This window comes from Aotus nancymaae, unplaced genomic scaffold (genome assembly GCF_030222135.1).
Source record: "Aotus nancymaae isolate 86718 unplaced genomic scaffold, 86718_ANA_hifiasm-v0.15.2.pri h1tg000016l, whole genome shotgun sequence".
NCBI classification, from domain to species: Eukaryota; Metazoa; Chordata; class Mammalia; order Primates; family Aotidae; genus Aotus; species Aotus nancymaae.
In genome coordinates, this window is record NW_026988428.1 from 256,274 (window position 1) to 279,485 (window position 23,212).

Here is a 23,212-nt window from a genome sequence, read left to right on the forward strand (position 1 = left end):
AAGAACAAAACTGGAAGAATCACATTATCTGACTTCAACCAAAACAATATGGTACTGGCATAAAAAGAGACACAGATCAATGGAACAGAAAAGAGAATGCAGATATAAATCCACATACCTACAGTGAACTCATTTATAACAAAGGTACTAAGAACATACACTGGAAAAAGAACAGTCTCTTCAATAAATTTTGCTGGGAAAACTGGGTATTCACATGCAGAAGAATGAAACTTGACCCCTATCTCTCACCATATATAACAATGAAATAAAAATGGGTTAAAGACTTAAATCTAAGTCTTAATCTAAGACCTCATATTATGCAAGTGCTACAAGAAAACATTGGGGAAACTCTCCAGGAGATCAGTCTGGGTAAAAACTTCGTGAGTAATATGCCACAAGCAGAAGCAACGAAATAAAAAATAAATAGGATCACATCAAGTTAAAAACCCTTCTGCACAGTAAAGGAAACAATCAACATATTGAAGAGCAACCCACAGAATGGAGAAAATATTTGTAAACAACCCATCTGACAAGGGATTAATAAGAAGAATATATAAGAGATGAAACAACTCTATAGGAGAAAAATCTAATAATCCTATTTTAAAATGGGCAAAAAAATTGAATAGACATTTCTCAAAAGAAGACACACAAATGGCAAACAGGTATATGATCAATGAACAACATCACCGATCATCAGAGAAATGCAAATCAAAACTACAATGAGATATCATCTGACCCCAATTAAAATAGTTTTTATCCAAAAGACAAGCAGTAACAAATGCTAGCAAAGATGTGGAGCAAAAGGAACCCTCATATACTGCTGGTGGTAATACAAATTACTACAGCCACTATCGAGAACAGTTTCGAGGTTCCTCAATAAACTAAAAATAGAGCTTCCATATGACCCAACAACCCACTGTTGGGTATATACCCAATGGAAATGAAATCAGTATATTAAAGAGATACCTGCACTCCTATGTTGGCTGAAGCACTGTTCTCAATAGCCAAGATTTGGAATCAACCTAAAAGCCCATCAACAGATGACTAGGTAAAGAAAATGTGGCACCTATGTACAATAGAGTACCACTGAGCTATAAAAAAAGACTGAGATCCTGTCATTTGCAACAACATGTATAGAACTGGAGGTCATTATGTTAAGTGAAATACATCAGGCACAGAAAGACAAACATCACATGTTCTCACTTATTTGTGGGTGCTAAAAATCAAAATTGAACTCATGGAGATTAAGAGTAGAAGTACAGTTAGCAGAGGCTGGGAAGGGTTGTGGGAGGTGGGGTGAAGTGGAGATGGTTAAGGGTGCAAAAAAATATACTTAGAAAGAATGAATAAAACCTAGTATTCTATAGCACAACAGGGTGACTACAGTCAATAATAATTTAATTGTACATTTTAAAATAACTAAAAGAGTACAATTGGATTGCTTGTAACACAAAGAATAAATGCTTGAGGAAACAGATATCCTATTTTCTATGATGTGATTTATTACTTATTGCATGCCTGTATCAAAGTATCTCATGTACCACCTACTATGTACCCACAAAATATTTTTGAAAATACTTTATTTTCAGTGATATATATATATATGTACGTATGTATCATCCACTGTCCCACACGATGATACTCCTTTATATTTCCACCAACTGTGTGTAAATTTCCATATCCCAAACTCTTGAAAATACCCTTATGGGAAGAGAGGAAACCTTATCTACTTCAAATCATGACTTCAGGGTTAATCAATGAAAACTGTCTAAAAAAATTATTTATCCAATCAATACTTATAGAATTTACCACCAATGCAATATATGGAGAATATATAAAGAAGAAAATAATAATAATAGCAGCTGCTACTTGTATGCCAAGAACTATCACAAGCTCTTTTCCCATTTAACCCTCAAAACAATTCTATAAGGAAGTTATGTTAATGTTCTCAAAAAGAGTTGGATCTACCATGCATCAAGCACTATGTTAGACACCATCTATACATTCTCTCATTTAATGTGATTGAACTCTTACAAATAAATCCTAAGGGAAATGTTAATCTCATTTTACGAAAGAGAACATTTTTCCAGATCTTGAAAAGGGTTAAGTAAATTATTCAACGTCTCTTAGTCAGTTGGCGTGGAAGTTTACAATCTTCTAGAGATAAGAAATGTACATAAATTAATATGTATCAAGATATAAAATCAATACTGTCAAACATTTACTTACTCCTGATTCTTCAGAATTGCATGTTTTCACCATGTTTTGAAGAACATCAATCAGTTGACATAACAGTACTCCATTATCAAGTTCTTCCAATAATTTTTCTGCCTTAACTTTAATACCTAAAAAGATATTTCCAGATCAGACTCTAAATACTCTTAGAAGGTACAGTTTAAATAGCAAATAATGGCAAGTCAACTTAATGATATTGAAATAAAAATATCTGTAATGCAGAAGTACAGAAAAAGAAAATTCACATCAATTTTATTTCAGTTAAGATGAAATAAATTAACTGCATGTTCATATTCCTTGCACAAGAGAAAGAGTATCTATAAATAAGACAGACTTGATTGCAATTTTAAAATTAAAGACAATACCATAACAAATACCCAGGGAATACCAACTGTTTACTTCTAGAATGCCTTCTTTAAAAGCATGATTAAAATTACATAATAAACTCTAAACATTATCCATCAAACTGATAATAGATAACTATGGGTATTTGGTATTTAATTACCTTGGAAGGGCTATTAAGATATTCCTTTTCATGAGAACCTGATTAATTCTATACATAAAATTATTTAAAGTAAAATTTTTCTGGGGAGAAAGTTTAAAGCATTCAACATATTCTCTAATAGAGTAAAAAATATGATGTCGGACATTCTCCAACCTGACATTTCTTCCTACGTTTCATATGCCTCTATCCTTCAATGACTCAGAAATTGTAATCATTTTACCTACAGTTTATGTTTCACTCAAAAGTTCATGGCTTATACAAGACTCAGGTGGGTGGGGGGAATCAATAAAAAAAAAATTAGACCAATACACTTTTTAAAGATTATTTTAATATTAACAATGAAAATGTCGATTATTCAAAGCTTACAGACCTCTTCAGTTAAATCTCAAATTTCCTACCATTCAAGCCCTAAGATTCAGAGTGAATCAGAGTATTTCCCCAGCTGAAATGTAAGCTTGGTGAGAACAAGGGCATTGAATACTTCATTCATTAAAGTATCCCCAGCATCTATAGCAACCACTCCTTGAAAAAGAGTAAGGCTCTCAATGAATATATATTGAATAAGATAATTCAATTTTGGGTATTATTTCAAGCCTCACCTAATAAACCAGATAACCAGATTGACAGATCTTCTTGCATGGGCAACAAAGTGGCTTCATGCCTCACAGCTATCCACTCATCATACTGACAAACATTAGCCAATCCTGGTCCATGTCTGGGAGTCAGAGGACTCCGTGGACTTAGAGGCAGATCTTCTCCAAACCATACCTAAAGAAAAATAAAACAGTCAACTAAATGAATATAACTTTTGCTAAAAGTCATCATAATCCATATCAATATTTAAATGATGAAGCATAAATCATACATAATAGACACATATAAAAAACTGCTGTAGCTCACAGCAAATATATAAATTAGAAGTAAACTATTAGTCCTAGACATGTAAGTATTTTCTTTTCTTTCTTTCTTTCTTTGAAACAGGGTTTCATTGCTGCCCAGGCTAGAGTGCAGTAACGCAATCATGGCTCACTGCAGCCTCAACTCCCAGGCTCAAGCAATCCTCCCACCTCAGTCACCTGAGAAGCTGAGACACGGGTACATGCCACCACACCCAGCTAATTTTTAAATTTTATTTATTGCCGAGATGTGGCTTCCCTATGTTGCCCAGGCTGGTCTTGAATTCCTGGGCTCAAGTGATCCTTCTGCCTCACCTCCCAAAGTTCTGGGATTATAGGCATGAGCCACTGCACTCGTCCAAGACATTTTTAATATTCAATATTGTGTTCAATGTAAGAAAACCCCTAATTAATGAATGGATTCTACTATTGAGCCAAGAGGGTACAATTCAACAAGCTTAACAAGTTACTTGACCAGAGTTTTAGCATCTTAGCTGTAAGATGGGTCCTGCCTTATAAAATATACCTTTGTAGCATCTGGCATTGAGCCCAGCAGATAGCAGAGACTTAATCAACATTTGTTGAATGAATAAATGAAGCATAAATAGCATTTTGAAAACTTCAAATCACAATAACACTGTTATCTTAAAAAAACAATTTCTAAGTACTTTAGTTTAAAACAAGTGGGTGGCAAACTATAGTCCATGAGACAAATCTAGTCTCACCTGATTTTGTAAGCCCAGAAGCTAAGAATAGTTTTTAATTTTAAAATGGCTGTTTCGAGGTCAAGCACAGTGGCTCACGCCTGTAATTCCAGCACTATGGGAGGCCGAGGCAGGTGGATCACAAGGTCAGGAGTTCAAGACCACCCTGACCAATATGGTGAAACTCCGTCTCTACTAAAAATATAAAAATTAGCCGGGCATGGTGGCATGAGCCTGTAGTCCCAGCTACTCGGGAGCCTGAGGCAGGAGAATTGCTTGAGCCCGGGAGGCAGAGGTTGCAGTGAGCCGAGATCACGCCACTGCTCTCCAGCCTGGGTGACAGAGTGAGACTCTGTCTCTAAAAAAAGAAAAAAAAAAAAGACTGTTAGGTAAGTAACAGCATAATATCTCAATTTTGCCTACTGGCCCACAAAGCATGAAATACTACCTGACCAATTCACAGTTTAGAATAACAATGGACATTCTTTATAAATTTTATAATTTTATAGATGTTATAATCAACATTTGCAAAATCTTGAAATACAATTAGAGATTCTTTAATGTAAGATTATTTATAGAAAAGGCTGTATCAATTCTTCAAATTATAAAAGTAATCATGTCATCATGAAGTCACCTTTTTTTAAAACAGATATAAATATCTCTTGTCCTTCCCCTTCTTGAACAACTTAGAAAGGAATAATATTATTAGAGCCCAAAATGCATAGGAGATTCTCAGAACTGGTGGCTTGGAATGGAGACTCAGAGCTTGAGTGAGGTGAGAGGGCGTCTGGGTATGGGGGCAGCCCTGTGCAAGATGTCAGACCCTGAGTAGAATAAGGAAGGCATCCATTGGGGGCAAAGGGAGAACATTCCAATACAGAGTGTCAGAGTCCAAGTGAGCTGATCATCTACCCAGGGTGCAGGTGGCAGCAACAATGGGAGAATTTATCAACACATGAGGATTTATCAAATGGGAGCCAATCTTCTCACTGAAGAGAGGTTCAAATGTGGAATGAGAGAAGTAAGAATGAATCCTTTGGTGTTGAATTAGAATATCTCTTATCTGAAAGCAAAGAAACTCTCAAAGAGTGCCAAAAGGATACATAAGCCAGCATGAAGGGACTTCTGCTGAACTGAGGGCAATTTGAGCATTGAGGTAAATGATAGAAATGGATTATATCACACTGAATAAAATAGGAAACTGTGAGTTAATACAGATATAAATGAACACACTGAAATTTTAACAAGAATGAGATTTTTACACAGTTTCAAAGTCCCTGCACACAAAATACTTACTACAAAGGGAAAAAGAGTAATTTTACAGTTCAGAAACCTGACAGACAGCATTGTAACCAAATGATGGAGGTGAACTCCATCAATAATGGAACAAATCAAAATCGTATGCCACCTGATAGGATGCAATGAGAAAAATTCCTACCCAATATGCATAACCTGAGTTTAATCATGAAAAAATATCAAGCAAAACCAAACTGAGGGACATTCTACAAAATAACTGGTTTGGAGGTGCTTTCTGTGCTGAGGGCGCTCATGCAAACATGGTGAACGTTCCTAAAACCTGCCGGACTTTCTGCAAGAAGTCTGGCAAGCACCAACCCCACAAAGTGACACAGTACAAGAAGGGCAAGGATTCTCTATATGGCCAGGGAAAGCAATGTTATGATAGGAAGCAGAGTGGCTATGGTGGGCAAACTAAGCCAATTTTCCAGAAAAAGGCTAAAACTACAAAGAAGGTTGTGCTAAGGCTTGAGTGTGTTGAGCCCAAGTGCAGATCTAAGAGAGTGCTGGCCAGTAAAAGATGCAAGCATTTTGAAGTGGGAGGAGATAAGAAGAGAAAAGGCCAAGTGATCCAGTTCTAAGTCTCAGCTTTTCTTTTATGAAAACAATAAAATCTTGAGCTTGTGTTTTTTAAAAAACATATCAAGGTAATTAAAGACAAGCAAAGATTGACATACTGTTTCAGCCTAGTGAAGACTAAAGAGACAATGAAAACTAAATGCAACACATAATTCTGAACTGGATATTACTGGGACAACTGGCAACACTTGAAAGCAGTCTGCGTATTAAATGGTAGTACTGCAGCAGCATTAATATCCTGATTCTGATTATTTCATTGTGGTTGTGTAGGAAGATGTCCTTGTTTTTGAGAAATACATACCAAAATATTCAGATGTAATAGAGTATTAGATTCGCCACTTACTCTCAAATGGCTCAGGCAAACAAATTTCTCTGTACTACACTTGTGACGGCTTTTAAAAAATTTTTTTTAACTTATTTTAAAAAAAGTTTAGGTAAAAGGAATACCAAGTGAATCTAGTCCTTTCTTTATTTTTAAATATAGACCATTTTCCCCTTAAAATGTATTAAACTTATTGAGCTTCATTTGAGACAAGTCTTACTACCCCAGATCAAAAGTCATAGCAGTACCATAGGTAATGCAGACAAACTGGTGGCGGAGATGGCGGGGTGGGGAAACTACTTCCAATCTCCTACAATGAGAAATAAGCAAGTTATATTTTTTAATCCCAAGGCAAACAAAGAAAATGAATAAACACAAGAGGCATGCGGGGGTAGAGAAATCTAATTTAAAAAAAAAAAAAAAACCCTGTCAAAGACAAAAAAGAAATGTAAGTTATTTAAGAGACATTTACTTCAGGAATTAGGGTAGGGATTAGGAAATGAATTCCTAAATACATGAGGATCCTATGAACAGGAAAACGATGTTATTTATTTCTCTGAATTCTCTTAAAATTATTTCCAAGGAAGTACAGTAAAGCTTTACTAATTCTTCTCTTTATAAACATGTCTTACTTCTACTGCAATCCTAGGACTCAGTTTAATGCTTAGCACATAGTATTCAAACATATTTGTTCAATAATTGAGGAATAGATATTAGCATATGACTCTTTGTACCATCAAAATCAAAAATTATCTTACAATCAATTGTATTTGACAGTCAGTGGAATATATTATTTGTTCATTAACCATCTGGCTGAACTGAAAAAAGGCAGAGCAGATGTAAATGTTTGTCAAGGAAAGAAGAGCATGAATTAAGAGGATGGTTTTTTTAGTCATGCATGAAAATGGAGACGCTAACATTTAAAAAAAAGTCATTCTTACTTCTTATCACATTAGAGAGAAGAGTACATGTTGGATTTTCCTACTATTGCAAGCAGACGACTTTAGTAATCACCTGGGATAGTCAGCAGAAATTAGTATTAAAAGTTAGATATTAACCAAAACTGCATGTATGAAGGTTGTTCTCAAACATGCTGAAAGCTGTCATATTGTCATTAAGAGACATTTAATTCATAGGTAACTCTACAGATTAACTTAGGTACATGCACTTGCTTAAATTTAGTTAAAATTTTATGCCTATGTACAAATGGGCCTTTTCACAGAGAGTGATTTCATAGCCTTTGTTAGATTTTCAAACGGAACTATGATCCCAGAAAGGTTAAGAACTATTGTTCACTGGCTTTTATACTATATATTTATTAATCAGAATGAAGGACACAGATGAATCACAAGAACTATCTTAAAGTATGAAATTAATAAAACATCAATTGATAACAGCTATTCACTTGATGTCTCCTCTCTGCAAGGCACTTAATAACCAAGCAGCTGTCTAATATAATTGGCAGAGAAAGAGGCAGAAATCCTGGGAAGTCCTCACATTCAACAGCAAAAACCTCCATGAGACATGTGAAGGGAGGATAGTCCTAGGAAAAAAAAATCAATGAAGACAGCTCTTGGAATCTGGATCAGAGAAGATTTTATGAAACCATTAGACAAACTGTGAAATAATCTACCATGTTAAGAAAATATGAATGGCCATTAGTGTAGAAATGAGAAAAAACATGGGCAATGTGGCAATGATAAAAAAAAAACCTCTATAAGGAATCAAGAAAATATAATTGATAAGAAACTAATGACATTCCTGAGACTTGGATAAAAACAGGATGAACAGAAGTAATCAGTTCAAAAATGATTTTGAGTAATAACACAGTTCTGAGCATATGCAAGGGGATGTGAGAGGACCCGAAGATAAAGAATAAGACCTTTTGGGAGATAGTCATGGATTTCCCAGTCCCAAAAAAAACAGTATGATGGAACTCTATTAGTAGGATAGGCGATTATAGCTGCAGAATATAGGAAGGTGTACAACAGGGTCACATGCAGGGCTGTTCTTAACTATTTGATAAATTCTCTTCTCTAGGCTGTCATCCACTGTTACACTGATAAGAGAAAGGAAAGGAGAGAAGAGGAGGAAGAAGAGGAGGAGGAAAGACTAACTGACTTTTATGACATAGGTACTATCTCTAGGTTTATATCTGGACAGTTTTATCATACCAAGGATACAATCAAACTTCTGATATGCTTGCAGGCAATATATATTCTAGCAGGCCCTTTGCACACGCTATCTAACTGATTCCTCAAAACTACCCTGCAAATTAATCGCTATTATCCTCATCATAGAGGTAAGGAAGCAGAGACTCAGAGGTAAGATAACTTGCCAGAATCTTGGAATCAGAGGGGCAGAACTATGATCAGAATCGAAATCTAATTAATCCAAGTTTTTACTTCCCAAAGCAAATTTTATTATCAGTTGCTTGCTTCTTTCCAGGTAGATCTTCAATGTGACTTTTAAGTTAATATTCAATCATGTTCTATTTATACAAAAGAAAGAAAACCTAAAAATAAGAATAATATAGCAAACAACAACTCTGGAAATCATTCAAATATAAGGTTATTTTGGTTGTCTCATTACACCCAGCTTGCATGCCTCCACCAAAAAACAAACCAAAAAACTCACTCTTCAAAATTTTAATGCCCAGTCATATACAGACATTTATAGAGCACATGAACAACTACTTAAAATTTTAAAAGATACATTTGTTTTCACTGAAAGCTCTTTTAACCGTAAACACATGCTAAATTGTAATGAAGGGAAAAACCACAAAGTATTTCACCTCTTCCCAAGGTGGTATAAATAAGATAGACCTACCAAACCTAAGGTACTTTTACACTTGATCTTAGACAAAAGGCCAAGAAGAGATAACCCTAAAGTATTTTTGAATTTTACAAATATTTAGTATAAACAAAAGTTTAGAATTAAAAGTTTTTGAGAACTAGAAAGCCAAAATATAGTATTTCTGTTATTAAAATGTGATGCTTTAGGCCGGGCGCAGTGGCTCATGCCTTAATCCCAGCACTTTGGGAGGCTGAGGTGGGAGGATAACAAGGTCAAGAGATCGAGACCATCCTGGCCAACATGGTGAAACCCCATCTGTACTAAAAATACAAAAATTTGCTGGGAGTGGTGGCACATGCCTGTAGTCCCAGCTACTCAGGAGGCTGAGGCAGGAGAATTGCCTGAACCCGGGAGGCAGAGGTTGCAGTGAGCCAAGATCGCGCCACTGCACTCCAACCTGGTGCCTGGCAACGAAGCGACACTCTGTCTCAAAACAACAACAACAACAACAACAACAAAACGTGATGCTTTAAAAAGCTAACACAATAAACATTTTGTGATAATCTTATGTTTGCTAACTATTATAGTTCAAGTATATTAATCTCATAATTTAAATATTTTTTCCAAAAAAAAACTTACTTGAATTGCAGGCTGCATAGTCACCTATATTGAACTGAAATTTCTTTTCTGAAAAAAGAACAAAATATTAACATACAGTTAACAATGCAAGTTTTGTTACTTCCCCAAACCCCCAAATTACAAGATTTAGGAATATGTTTATTCGACTGCAAATGCAAAACTTTTCTTCTAGTTAGAATAGTCTGACAATTCATATCACTCCTTGCTTCTTACTTCATAAAAGACTACTCATTTGAAAAAGTAAAACCTGAAACAGACTTTAATATAATATGTAGTTTCTGGCATTATCATCAAAGTAATTCTTGAACCATCTGGACAGTTTTGAAAAAAAATCAACAACAAAATTTAGCTCATATGAAAGTCTCCCAGAATTTTATTTTTCCCTGTGAACATAATGTAAGTATAAATATTACAACAACTGATATTAAAAGTCAAGTATCTTCTGTCATCAAAATCATAACAGGTCATGTGGACTTTGCATAAATTAATAAATTTAACTATAAGCTTATTTTGCTACACAAGGTAAACTGTGAACCAAAAGGCACAATGCCTTCCTATAATAATTTTCCAAAGACAAAAAACAAAAAAAACAGCAACTTTAGCTCCAAAGTAGTATTCCTGAAATCTACATGGAAAAATGTACTTTAATTTATTGAATTAGGTAACTGCAATGCTTTTCTATATTTTCAGAAGGATAAAAGTGAAGAGTTTAAAAACAGTCAATAATATAGACTATATAAAATCTAGGATTTTTTTAATGCTCATAGCAGCATAAACTAGTCTGTTTTTATTATAAACCTCCTTTAAAACATTTTAAGAAAAAATATACAGTAATTATAAAGCTGTAATGCTATTACTTTCCAAGAAAAAGTTATTTTTTCCTCTAAGTTATATCAGACATACCTCACGCACAGTGTCAACTATACATACCACTTTCCTTTCAGGAATATTTCTTCTAGTACCAAAGTTCAACCTGAGCTAAACCATACTGAAAAACCTAATATTATAAGACATTTTCTTTGCAGGAAGGCAAAAGACAACAGAATGTCCTTTTGGATGTCATTTTCTCTTCTCTCCACCACAGCAAAAGGCCAAAGTACAAGAGAGCATTACTAATGAGCTTGTTATGCTTCCCACGAGCTAATTCAGTGGGGAATACATTTTCCTTTAGCATAAATAATCCTTTGTCCCCAACAAAGATCCATTTCTCGGAAGTAAGAAGCTTCCAAGACCATTTTTTAAAAATGCAGCAAAGAAGCTGCTCCTATTAAAATGGAGTTCCACATAATCAGACAAGAGCTTTAACAGTTGGAGCTGCCAGCCCAAAACAAAAGAAAGTCTAAATTATAAGGCGTGTGCAAATCAAGAACAGTGACACATTCACAAAGAAGCTATCATAAGAATGTTTAGTAGTTGCACTTTTTATGGAAAATTCAACAAAATTAGTTTTATGAAAGAAAGAATTTATGTACAATATTTGGTCACTTGAACTTCAGCAAAAGAATCTTTACATATATTTTTAAAATCATTCATCTTGCATAACAGAAAAAACTACTTTTAAGATGACAAAAATATAAGCATCTAGATTAACTTTAAAAAATAAATTCCTTAATAAAATACTATGCAGATAAATTATATTTTCATATATGAAAAGCTATAATATACACGAACATATGCCTTTAATTGATGAGATTTTATCAGTAATTCATCAATTAAGTAATGAGTATTCACTATATTACAGATACTAAGAGCCAGTCTTTGGTATTTTCTAGTCATTCACTGTCATCTTTCCAAGATATTTTTGTGTCTCAGGCATTTGTTTCCAAGAGTAGTTTCTTAGCTCCAGTCCCCAATCTGTATCACAATCACAATTCTTGCTTCTCCTTCATTTTATTACTATTTTCCTCTTTTTTTATCATTCCCTAAAAATCTCTATTTGTTTCATATAAATCAATTACACTAAACCAGTTACACTTCATTTTGCATCTTAATTAGCAACATGTTGTCCTTATTTTTTGTGTTTGTCTTTCTGTATGTTTAGAGAAGCCTATTTCAATTCTTTGCCAACTTGAGGAAGTCTTTTCCCTTAGATTTGGAGGAAAAAAAGACCTCTCATGTAACCAAGTCTAAACTACACTCTAAACCTGCTGGGAATCTTTCACAAGACACTCTTATGCATAGATAGTGCAAAAAATCCTATACTTCTAAAATTCAAGGAAAATGTTGGAAACACAGAATGTGCTCATCCACCTTAAATTTGACCAGAATTTGAGCCTAACGCGTTCATCTTTAAAAATTTCAGTCATGAGGTACTCAAGATTATTTGCATTAAGGCTCTTCATTCTACTCTGATTTCAGATCATAATGAGATTAAAAACACTAACTACTGAACTGATCCTTCGTCCCAAAGATATAGGCTTTGAAACATATATTTTCAATCCTTTCCCACATTATACGATATGATGGGGAGAATTCCAAGTGTCATGGCGCCATCTGTTACAAATCGGAAGTCAACCAAGAAGAGTGGCAAACAACAGAAGCAAAGAAATAAGCTAAGTTTCTTCAGGAAAAAGAATAATATTAATTGCCACTGTACCACATATCCATTCAACACTCAGCCACCAGATTATTGCCAAGATACTCAAGAAGCAAGGATAGGATAAAGTTGAGATAGTGGTTACTACTGAGGAGAGAGAGGAAAATGACCCCAGGGAGGAATGCACAAGGGCCTTTGAACTGTTACCAGTAAGATTTTATTTCAAGATAAGTGGTAAGAACAAAGGTATTATTATACTAGTCTGTATGACTTTCTGTGTGTCAAAATATTTCATCCTTTTTAATGCTTCATTTAGAAAAATAGCTGAAGAATACATCCTTTCTGATTTAGTCAGAAAAAAAAAGTTTCTTAGCTTTAAAATTTTGAGTTAAATGTTTCTTCACTGCCTAATAAAGAAAATAGAAATACTTTATCTACACCAAACATATTTCATGTATTTCTTAATGCGTACTAAAATAACTCACCACAAAGACAGCACTGGGGTAGTAGAAGGTATCAAATACATCTGATTTGAATTCCAGCTCCAGAAAATACTGCCTACATAATTTTGGAGTAGTTGACTTCTCTAAGCCCCATATATATCCAACATAGATATGTGTATAAATATGAATATACCTGTTCTGATCTGTAAAATGAGATATGATCATCTCCTTCTTATGACTCCTGTAAAAATTAAATGAGATGATACTTATAAAGTACCTGGCACATAGCACTTAACAAATGAATTATGAGTATGGTGATGAGACAAAATTATAGCTCATTTGGGATCATTTATCTAAATGAGAAGAGATAAGAAAACAAAGCTAGTAATATTCAGATATCATTAAGCATAATTTGGAAAGCTTCCTTTACTAACATAAAAATAAATATAGTTACAAATGAAAGAAGCTTTAAAATACCCATATCATAATTGGCAGGACACTCAGATAAAAATTTGAGATTGACAACTCACTTTGCTAGAATAAGTATAGGAATTTATTTAACACATACCCTTTGCTCCCTTTAGCCTGTCTCCTCAATATCATCTCTATCAGTATACTTATTTCTGGGGCTATTTAATGGTTTTCACTGTATCTTTTTTCATGTTGTATGCACTTATTTATTTATTAACCCCCTTTATTGAGCTAGACACCACAGGCAAGAGACACAGTGATAAACATACCAGACATGTTACTGCCCTCATGGAGCTAATATACCTGTTGGGAAGATTGAAAATAGCAATACATAATTCTATTTTTTACTTTTCCATAAGTTATTGGGGTACAGGTGGTATTTGGTTACATGAGTAAGTTCTTTAGTGGTAATCTGTGAGATTCTGGTGCATCTATCACCTGAGCAGTATAAACTGCACCAAATTTGTAGCCTTCTTATCCCTCACCCCTCTCCCACTCTTCCCCCCAAGTCCCCAAAGTCCACTGCATCATTCTTACACATATACGTCCTCATAGCATAGCTCCCACATATCAGTGAGAACATATGATGTTTGGTTTTCTATTCCTGAGTTACTTCACTTAGTATAATAATAGTCTCCAATCTCATCCAGTCACTGCAAATGCTATTAATTCATTTCTTTTTATGGCTTCTTAGTAGTCCAACATATATATGTGTATAAATATGAATATACCTATGTATATGTATATTTGCATATATATATGTATGTGTGTATGTATATATGTGGGCGTGTGTGTACATATATATATCACAGTTTCTTTACTCATTGATTGATGGGTATTTGGGTTGATTCCACGATTTTGCAATTGTGAATTGTGCTGTTATAAACATGCATGTGCAAGTATCTTTTTCAAATAATGACTTCCTCTGGGTAGATACCCAGTAGTGGGATTTCTGGATCAAAAGACAGTTCTATTAGTTTTTTAAGGAATCTCCACACTGTTTTCCATAGCATCCGTACTAGTTTACATTCCTACCAGCAGTGCAGAAGTATTCCTTGTTCACCACATCCATGCCATCATCTACTGTTTTTTTATTTTTTGATTATGGCCATTCTTGCAGGAGTGAGGTGGTATTGCACTGTGGTTTTGATTTGCATTTCCTTGATCATTAGTGATGTTGAGCATTTTTCATGCTTGTTGGCCATTTGTATACCTTCTTTTGAGACTTGTCTATTCAGGTCCTTAGCCCATTTTTGATGGAATTGTTTGTTTTTTTTCTTACTGATTTGAGTTTGTTGTAGATTCTGGATATTAGTTCTTTGTCAGGTGTACAGATTGTGACAGTCCTTTGTATATGTATAGACTGTGCAGATTTTCTCCCACTCTGGGTTGTCTGTTTACTCTGCTGACTGTTCCTTTTACCGTGCAAAAGTTCTTTAGTTTAATTAGGTTCCAGCTATTTATCTTTGTTTTTATTGCATTTGCTTTTGGGTTCTTGGTCATGAAATCCTTGCCTAAACCCATATCTAGAAAAGTTTTTCCAATGTTATCTTCTAGAATTTTTATAGTTTCAGGTCTTAGGTTTAAGTCCTTAACCCATCTGGAGTTGACTTTTGTATAAGGTGAGAGATAAGGATCCTACATATGGCTAGCCAATTATCCCAGCACCATTTGTTGAAAAGGGTGTCCTTTCCCCACTTTACGTTTTGTTTGCTTCAGTCCGTTATAAGTATTTGGGTTCATTTCTGGGTTCTCTATTCTGTTCCACTGGTCTATGTGCCTATTTTTATAGCAGTACCATGCTGTTTAGGTAACTGCGCCCTTATAGTATAGTTTGAAATTAGGTAGTGTGATGCCTCCAGATTTGATCTTTTTGCTTAGTCTTGCTTTGGCTATGCAGGTTCTTTTTGGTTCCATATGAATTTTAAAATTGCTTTTTGTAATTCTGTGAAGAATAATGGTGGTATTTCGATGGAGATTCTGTTGAATTTGTAGATTGTTTTTGGCAGTATGGTAATTTTCACAATATTGATTCTATCCATCCGTGAGCATGGGATGTGTTTCCATTTGTTCACGTTGTCTATGATTCATTTCAGCAGTGTTTTGTAGTTTTCCTTGTAGAGCTCTTTTGGCTCCTTGGTTAGGTATATTCATATATATATATATATATTTGCAGCTATTATAAAAGTGGTTGAGTTCTTGATTGGATTCTCTGCTTGGTCACTGCTGGTGTATAGAAGAGTGGTGTATAGAAGAGCTACTGATTTGTGTACATTAATCTTGTATACAGAAACTTTGCAGAATTATTTTTTCTGTTCTAAGAGCTTCCTGGAGGAGGCCTTAGGGTTTTCAAAGTAAACAATAATATTGTCAGCAATCAGTGTCGGTTTGACTTTCTCTTTACCAATTTGGTTGCCCTTTATTTCGTTCTCATCTCATTGCTTTGGCTAGGACTTCCAGTACTATGTTGAAGAAAAGTGGTGAGAGTGGGCATCTTTCTCTTGTTCTAGTTCTTAGAGGGAATGCTTTCAACTCTTCCCCATTCAGTATTACATTGGATGTGGGTTTGTCATAGATGGCTTTTATTATATTAAGGTATGCCCCTTGTATGCCAATTTTGCTGAGAGTTTTAATCATAAAGGGATGCTGGATTTTGTTGAATGCTTTTTCTGCATCTACTGAAATGATCACTGATTTTCATTTTTAATTTTGTTTATGTGGTGTATCACATTTACTGACTTGCATATGTTAAACCATCCCTGCATCCCTGGTATGAAATCCACTTGATCATGGTGGATTATCTTTTTTTTTTTTTTTTTTTTTTTTTTGAGACATAGTTTTGCTCTGTCACCCAGGCTGGAGCGCAATGGTGTGATCTTAGCTCACCTCAACCTCCATCTCCTGGGTTCAAGTGATTCTCCAGCCTCAGCCTCCTGAGTGGCTGGGATTACAGGTGCTTGCCACCACCCCTGGCTGGTTGGTGAGTTCTTATCCATTCTGCAGTTCTGTATCTTTTAAGTGGAGTATTTAGGCCATTTACATTCAATGTTAGTATCGAAAATGCGAGGTACCATTACACTCAATGTGCTCTTTGTTGCCTGTGTACTTTGGGGTTTTTTGTTTTTGCTTTTTAACTTGTATTTTTGTTTTGTAGGCCCTGTGTGACTTATGCTTTAAAGAGGTTCTGTTTTGCTTTGTTTCCAGGACTTGTTTCAAGATTTAGAGCTCCTTTTAGCAGTTCTTGTAGTGGTGGCTTGGTAATGGTGAATTCCCTCAGCATTTATTTGTCTGAAAAAGACTGTATCTTTCGTACATATATGATGCTTAGTTTCACTGGATACAGTATTCTTGGCTGATAATTGTTTTGTCTGAAGAGGCTGAAGATAGGGCCCCAATCCTTTCTAGCTTGTAGGGTTTCCACTGAGAAATCTGCTGTTAATTGGGTAGGTTTTCTTTTATAGGTTATCTGCTACTTCTGTCTCTTAGCTCTTAAGATTCTTTCCTTTATCTTAACTTTGGATAACAAGGTGCCTAGGCAAAGATCTGTTTGCAATGAATTCTCCAGGTGTTCTTTGTGCTTCTTTTTTTGGACATCTAGGTCTCTAGCAAGGCTGGGGAAGTTTTTCTCAATTATTACCCCAAATATGTTTCCCAAGCTTTTAGAATTCTCTTCTTCCCCAGGAACACTGATTATTCTTAGGTTTAGTCATTTAACATAATCCCAAACTTCTTGGAGGCTTTGTTCATATTTTCTTATTCTTTTTTCTTTGTCTTTGTTGGATTGGGTTAATTCAAAGACCTTATTTTCAACCTCTGAATTTCTTTCTTCTACTTGTTCAATTCCATCACTGAGACTTTCCAGAGCATTTTGTATTTCTAAGTGTGTCCAATGTCTCCTGAATTTTTTATTGTTTTTTTTCTTTAAGCTATCTATTTCCTTGAATATTTCTCCCTTCACTTCTTGTATCATATTTTGGATTTCCTTCATTTGGCTTTGCCTTTCTCTGGTCCCTCCCTGATTAGTTTAATAACTAACCTCCTGAATTTCTTTTCAGGTAAATCAGGGATTGCTTTTTGGTTTGGATCCACTGCTGGTGAATTAGTGTGATTTTTTGGAGGTTGCTAAAGAGCCTTGTTTTGTCATATTACCAGGGTTGGTTTTCTGGTTCCTTCTCATTTGGGTAGCCTCTGTCAGAGGAAAGGTCTAGGGCTGAAGGCTGTTGTTCAGACTCTTTTGTTCCACAGGGTGTTCTCTTGATGTAGTACTCTCCCCCTTTTCCTATGAATGTGGCTTTCTGTGAGCCAAACTGCAGTGGTTGTCTCTCTTCTGGGTCTAGCCACCCAGTGAGTCTACCTGGCTCTGGACTGGTACTGGGGTTTGTCTGCACAGAGTCCTGTGATGTGAACCATCTATGGGTCTCTCAGCCATGGATACCAGTGCCTGTTCCAGTGGAGGTGGCGGGGGGTGCAATGGACTCCATGAGGGTTCTTTGGTGCTTTAATGCTCTATTTTTGTGCTGGTTGGCCATTTGCCAGGAGGTGGCGCTTTCCAGAGAGCATCAGCTGTGGTGGTATGGTGAGGAACCGGTGGTGAGTAGGGCCCTAGAACTCCCAAGATTATATGCCCTTTGTCTTCAGCTAGCAGGGTGGGTAGGGAAGGACCATCGGGTGGGGGCTAGGCATGTCTGAACTCAGACTGTCCTTGGGTGGGTCATTCTGCAGCTGCTGTGGAGAATGAGGGTGAGGTTCCCAGATCATTGGAGTTATGTACCTGGGAGGATTATGGCTGCCTCTTCTGTGTCATGCAGGTTGTGAGGAACCTTATCCAGCTCCCATATAAACCGAAGGGCCAGTCTCACTCCCACTGTGGCCCCCACAGCAGCCCCCAGACTATTTCCAGGCAGAGAGCAAGAAGGGCTTGAAAAGGCCCCAAGCTATCTGCTACCCAGCTGCAAAAGAAAAGGGCTTGGTTCTTCCACCAGCTGTGAAGTCTGCACACCAGATTTGCACCCTCCACTGAGTTCTGGCCAGGAGGCTTCTCACCCCATTCAAATTGTTACAAATTTCACCTAGAGATTTGCTTCTTCCTGTATAGTTTTACCCCCTGCTCCTCTCCCGATGGATCTCTGTGGTGCCAGCCAGGAATGGCCTGCCAGGGGACCCAGCAAGCTCCCAGGGCCTTTCTGGTGCTTCCTCTATGCCTGTAATTTGCTCGGCTCTCCAAATTGACTCAGCTCCAGGTAAAGTCAGAAACTTCTTGGGCAAAGAAGTTTGCCCAAGACCTTTAGCTTCTCCAGTGGGGGTGCATGTTCTGGAGAGGAGGGTCTCCCTTTCCCACTTCCGCAATTGGGATGCTCACAGTTTCAGAAGGATTTCCTGGGTCCTGCAGGAGTAGTCCACTTCCTTCCGGGGGTCTTAGGTCCTCCCAGGATTGTTGGTTTATTCTTGCAGTTGATCTGGAGCTAAAATTCACAATGCAAACCCCAGTTCACTGCTCTGTCCGGAGCTGCAATCTAGTCCTACCTCTTGTATGCCATGATCTCCACTCCTTAATGAATATGTAATTTTAAATCATAATTTTTTTGAACGAAAGCAGAATGCCACAACAGAGAAAAACAGCAGGAGCCTACTTGAGGCTTTGAGTGATTAGAAACAATTTTGCTAGGGAAAAAATATGAATTTGAAGAATGACAGGAATCAACTAAGGAATGAAGAAGAAGAGTTCTGTGCATAGAGAATAAGCTTTGCAAAGTCTCTGAAATAGTTTGATGCATTCCAAAAACTGAAAGAAGCCAGTATAGCTGAAGCATGGAGAATGTGTGGTTTAGAACAGGGTTGGATAGTCACACAAGGCCATGTTGAGGAAAACTAGTTATTATCCTAAAAGCAGTAGAAGCCACTAATGAATTTTAACTAAGAGAGTAGTAACATGATCCAATTCACAGTTTTGAAAGAAATCTGAAGCCAGGCATGGTGGCTCACACCTGTAATCCCAACACTTTGGTAGGCTGAGGCGGGCAGATTGCCTGAGGTCAGGAGTTCGACACCAGTCTGGCCAAAAAGGTGAAACCCCGTCTCTATTAAAAATACAAAAAAATTAGCTAGACATGGTGGCATGCGCCTGTAATCTCAGCTGCTTGGGAGGCTGAGGCAGGGGAATTGCTTAAACCAGGGAGATAGAAGGTGCAGTGAGCTGAGATCGTGCCACTGCATTCCAGTCTGGGTGACAGAGCAAGACTCCGTCTCAAAAAAATAAATAAAATAAAATAAATCTGAGGAAGAGAGAGAAATAAAGGAGTGAAACATTGAAGGGTTTAACAGAGAAAAGGGGGGGAAATGGGAAATGGATGAAGATGGAAAAAAAGAACTAGGGGAAACAGTGAGAGAAGGATAAACAAGTATGGGTAGAAAAGGTGACAGTCAAAGAAACAGTGTATAAGAAATGAGATAGGAGAGCAGTGTGGAAGAGGGAAGAGTCCACTGCAGTAGTTCAGTAACAAATGGTGGTGACTGAGCTAAAATTTAACAGTCTACATTGGAAAGGAGGAGATGGATCTGACATATATTTGGAGTTAGGAACAAAAGGACTTGGCAGTTGTCAAAGATGATGGGCTAAAGGTGAGGAACATAAGGGCCAGAGTGCCAAGAACAACTCCTAAGTTTCATGCTTAGGGAATCTGAGCAGAGACAGAGGCAGCATTTACTGAGATAAGGGTGATGAGCAAACTGAAGCAGGACACACAGCATACATGGGTCAAGAGTGCTGTGATTTGGTTATGTTTATTTCAGGAAGCCTATAAAGACATTCAAATAGGAATGTTAAGTAGGCAGTTGCAAATACGAATCTAGAACTAAGAAAAAAATCCAGGAGGAGATAAAAATTGTCAGCAAATATTTGGGAGTTAAAGCCATTGGAAAGAATGAAATCATCTGAGGGAAACAGAGAAGGGAGTGACAAGGGTCTAAGAACAAGATCTGTAAAAATCCAACATTTACACTTTGGAGGAGGAGTCAGCAAAGGAGGCAGAGAAGAGAGTTGCTTCATGATCTTAAATAATCTAGGCTTATAACTATTTTGATTCACATCTTTCTAGTAGCCCTTCCTGACTGGCCTGAATTAATTCTGATTGTATCTTTAGCTCTTGAATTCATCTCTCTCCCTACCACTTGCCTTTATGGTGCTATTCTGAGCTACTCCTGTACACTGCTTAGCCAAGCATAAGTCTTCCCAGATTGCTATTGGAAATAGTGTAGACAGAGTATTTAAGTCTAGAGTTTAGGGAACAGTTTTTGTAGGAGAAATGTGACAATACCTAGAAATGTGACAAAAACTGCTTGTCTCCGTTCTCCATGTGTTTCTGCTATAGAAGAAATGTTACAGTAAAGTTTAGAAGCAGCCACATAGTGAATGGCATCTGGTGGGGGACCTTTTTTGATATCATTTATTATTTATTATTTATGTGACCTGAACTGATATATAATTTTGCCTCTCACCCAACATGTTCCAGGTAAAATATGTACAACGATTATGGTCAAGGTACCAGCAGGTCAAGTGAGCTGCCTGATATAACCAGAGGAATTACTAAGGAAAAAATGACTAATGTTGGTGTGTAGGCAGAGGTTTCAAGTTAACAGGACAATAGCTATGCCAAGGAGCAAGGATTCTGATAAATGAGCTACTACTCAGGAATTCATACAACTGCCCCAGAGGACATAAACATTTTTACACCTTAAATCAACTCCACGTGTGGTAAACAGAATGATCTCGAAGTTTTCTACATCCTAATCCTCAGAACCTGTGAATATGTGACCTTACAAGGCAAATGGAACCTTTTAGATTAATTAAATTGAGGATTTTGAGATGGGAGATTATCCAACGTAGTGACAGGAGTTCTTTTAAGAGGGATGCAGAGCTGCTCTGCCTATGGAGTAGCCATTCTTTATTCCTTTACTTTCTTAATAAATTTGTTTCACTTTACTCTATGGACTTGTCCCATTTCTTTCTTGCATAAGATCCAAGAACCCTCTCTTGGGGGTAAAGAAAAAAAAGAGGGATGCAGAAAGGTCAGAGTCACTGAAGGTGATGTGAGGACAGCTGCAGAGAGACAGGAGAAATCATGATGGAAGAGCAATAGAGAGAGAGAGATTCAGGTGCTATGCTGCAGGCTGGGAAGATGGAGGAGGGAGTCAAGGAATGTAGGTATCAGTGGAAACTGGGAAAGGAAAAGAACTCTCCCCTGGAGGCTCCAAAACCAGTACAACCCTGTCAGTACTTTTTAGCACTGAAAGACTCTGAGTTCTGCTTGTTAAACTGTAAGATACTGAATTTGTATTGTCTTAAACCACTAAATTTGTGGTAATTTATTATAGCAGTGACTAGAAGCTAATACACAACTTTTTTTTTTTTTTTTGCCATTCTGGTCTTTATTTTAGGACATGTAGCATGTTTTAACAAATCAGTTTTTCATGGGCAACCTTTTGAAACATCAAAAGAAATACAATATGTTTTTCATACATTCCTCATCACTATAAATTCCCTTTCAAATCAATCTAAGTGGCAGAGCAGAACAATGTGTTTCCACACAATGACCAGTGCAACACTGACAGTTACAATTAAGGTATTCAGAAAGGTTGAAAATTAAGATTTATGGCTGGGCACGGTGGTTCACACCTGTAATCCCAGCACTTTGGAAGGCTGAGGCAGGAGAATTACCAGGTCAGAAGTTTGAGACCAGCATGGCCAACGTAGTGAAACCCCATCTCTACTAAAACTACAAACATTTAGCTGAGTGTGGTGGCAGTTTCCTGTAACCAGCTACTCAGGAGGCTGAGGCAGGAGAATCACTTGAACCTGGGAGGTGGAGGTTGCAGTGAGCTGAGATCGAGCCACTGCACTTTAGCCTGGGTGACAGTGTGAGACTACATCAAAAAAAAAAGAGAGAGAATGGAAGAAAAGGAAGGAAGGAAGGAAGGAAGGAAATATACTTCCATTTGTTTTTTTTAAAAAAAAAGAATTTTAATTTGCAAGTTACGTATTTTACAGGCAAAGGCAGCTAACTTTAAATCTTATTTCTATCTCAAATAAATGACAATTTAAGAATTAAATGACAATTTTTTTAAATTAAGCAAAAATGTAAGGAAAAGATGGTGGCGTGGCTTTAAAACCTGCTGAGTAGAATAAATGAAAAACAAATATTACAGTTTCTCACTTTACCATGAATATTGGCACTGTTTGTTTCATGTTCCTTTGTGAGTTTCTATGCATAAAAATCCCAGTAAGACTGAATGGTTTAGATCACTCCATCCTTCTCCAGTAAAAGAGCCCCTTAACTTCTAGACTTTAAAAACCGCACTCTTGCTTTTGCATTCTAGTGCAAACAAAATACAAATATATTTCTTTTTATGTCAGTGCCACAAGTTAATAGGTATATAAGATTTGTGAATATCGTCATTTTAAAAAGTCCTTTACAGAATCACAGTACTGACGGAATCTATCTAGTGCACCCACAAGTGCCTCCGTGTTTTGATTTCACAGTCCTTTTCTCACAAAAACCTTAAGAGTTTAAAGAATTAATAATACACACCATATGGACAATTTGGGGTTAAAAAACCCATGGCTCTGGGCAACAACAATTACAGTTAATAACATCTACCCACAAAGACTGTGTTCCTATAACTTTCAGACTTGGTTTGCTATAAATAAAACATTCTGAAATAAAGCCTTATGCACACTGACAACACTTATCAGATATTAGCGAGGCTGTGCAATTCCTCGTTAGTATAGTGGTGA

General features: G+C 36.6%; 2 protein-coding genes across 4 annotated transcripts in view; one reads left to right on the forward strand and one right to left on the reverse strand.

Annotated features, from left to right (window-relative positions):
* GAS2L3 (growth arrest specific 2 like 3) overlaps positions 1 to 23,212 on the reverse strand; it is a 54,732-nt gene that overhangs the window by 23,357 nt on the left and 8,163 nt on the right. The window contains exons 1-4 of one of the 3 annotated variants that reach the window (XM_021675567.2): positions 12,994 to 13,098; positions 9,973 to 10,020; positions 3,340 to 3,508; positions 2,230 to 2,345 (exon numbers count right to left, since the gene is read on the reverse strand). In XM_021675567.2, coding sequence (XP_021531242.2) covers positions 2,230 to 2,345; positions 3,340 to 3,508; positions 9,973 to 9,990 — 303 coding nt within the window. In that variant the 5' untranslated portion in view covers positions 9,991 to 10,020; positions 12,994 to 13,098. Of the gene's footprint in view, positions 1 to 2,229; positions 2,346 to 3,339; positions 3,509 to 9,972; positions 10,021 to 10,902; positions 11,037 to 12,993; positions 13,099 to 23,212 lie in introns of those variants that run through there. The other 2 variants (XM_021675566.2, XM_064376820.1) reach the window with 2 other exon arrangements.
* On the forward strand, positions 5,897 to 6,217 carry LOC105728723 (large ribosomal subunit protein eL42-like). The gene has a single exon (XM_012469248.3). It carries the CDS (start codon positions 5,897 to 5,899, stop codon positions 6,215 to 6,217), a length of 321 nt encoding a protein of 106 aa, XP_012324671.2.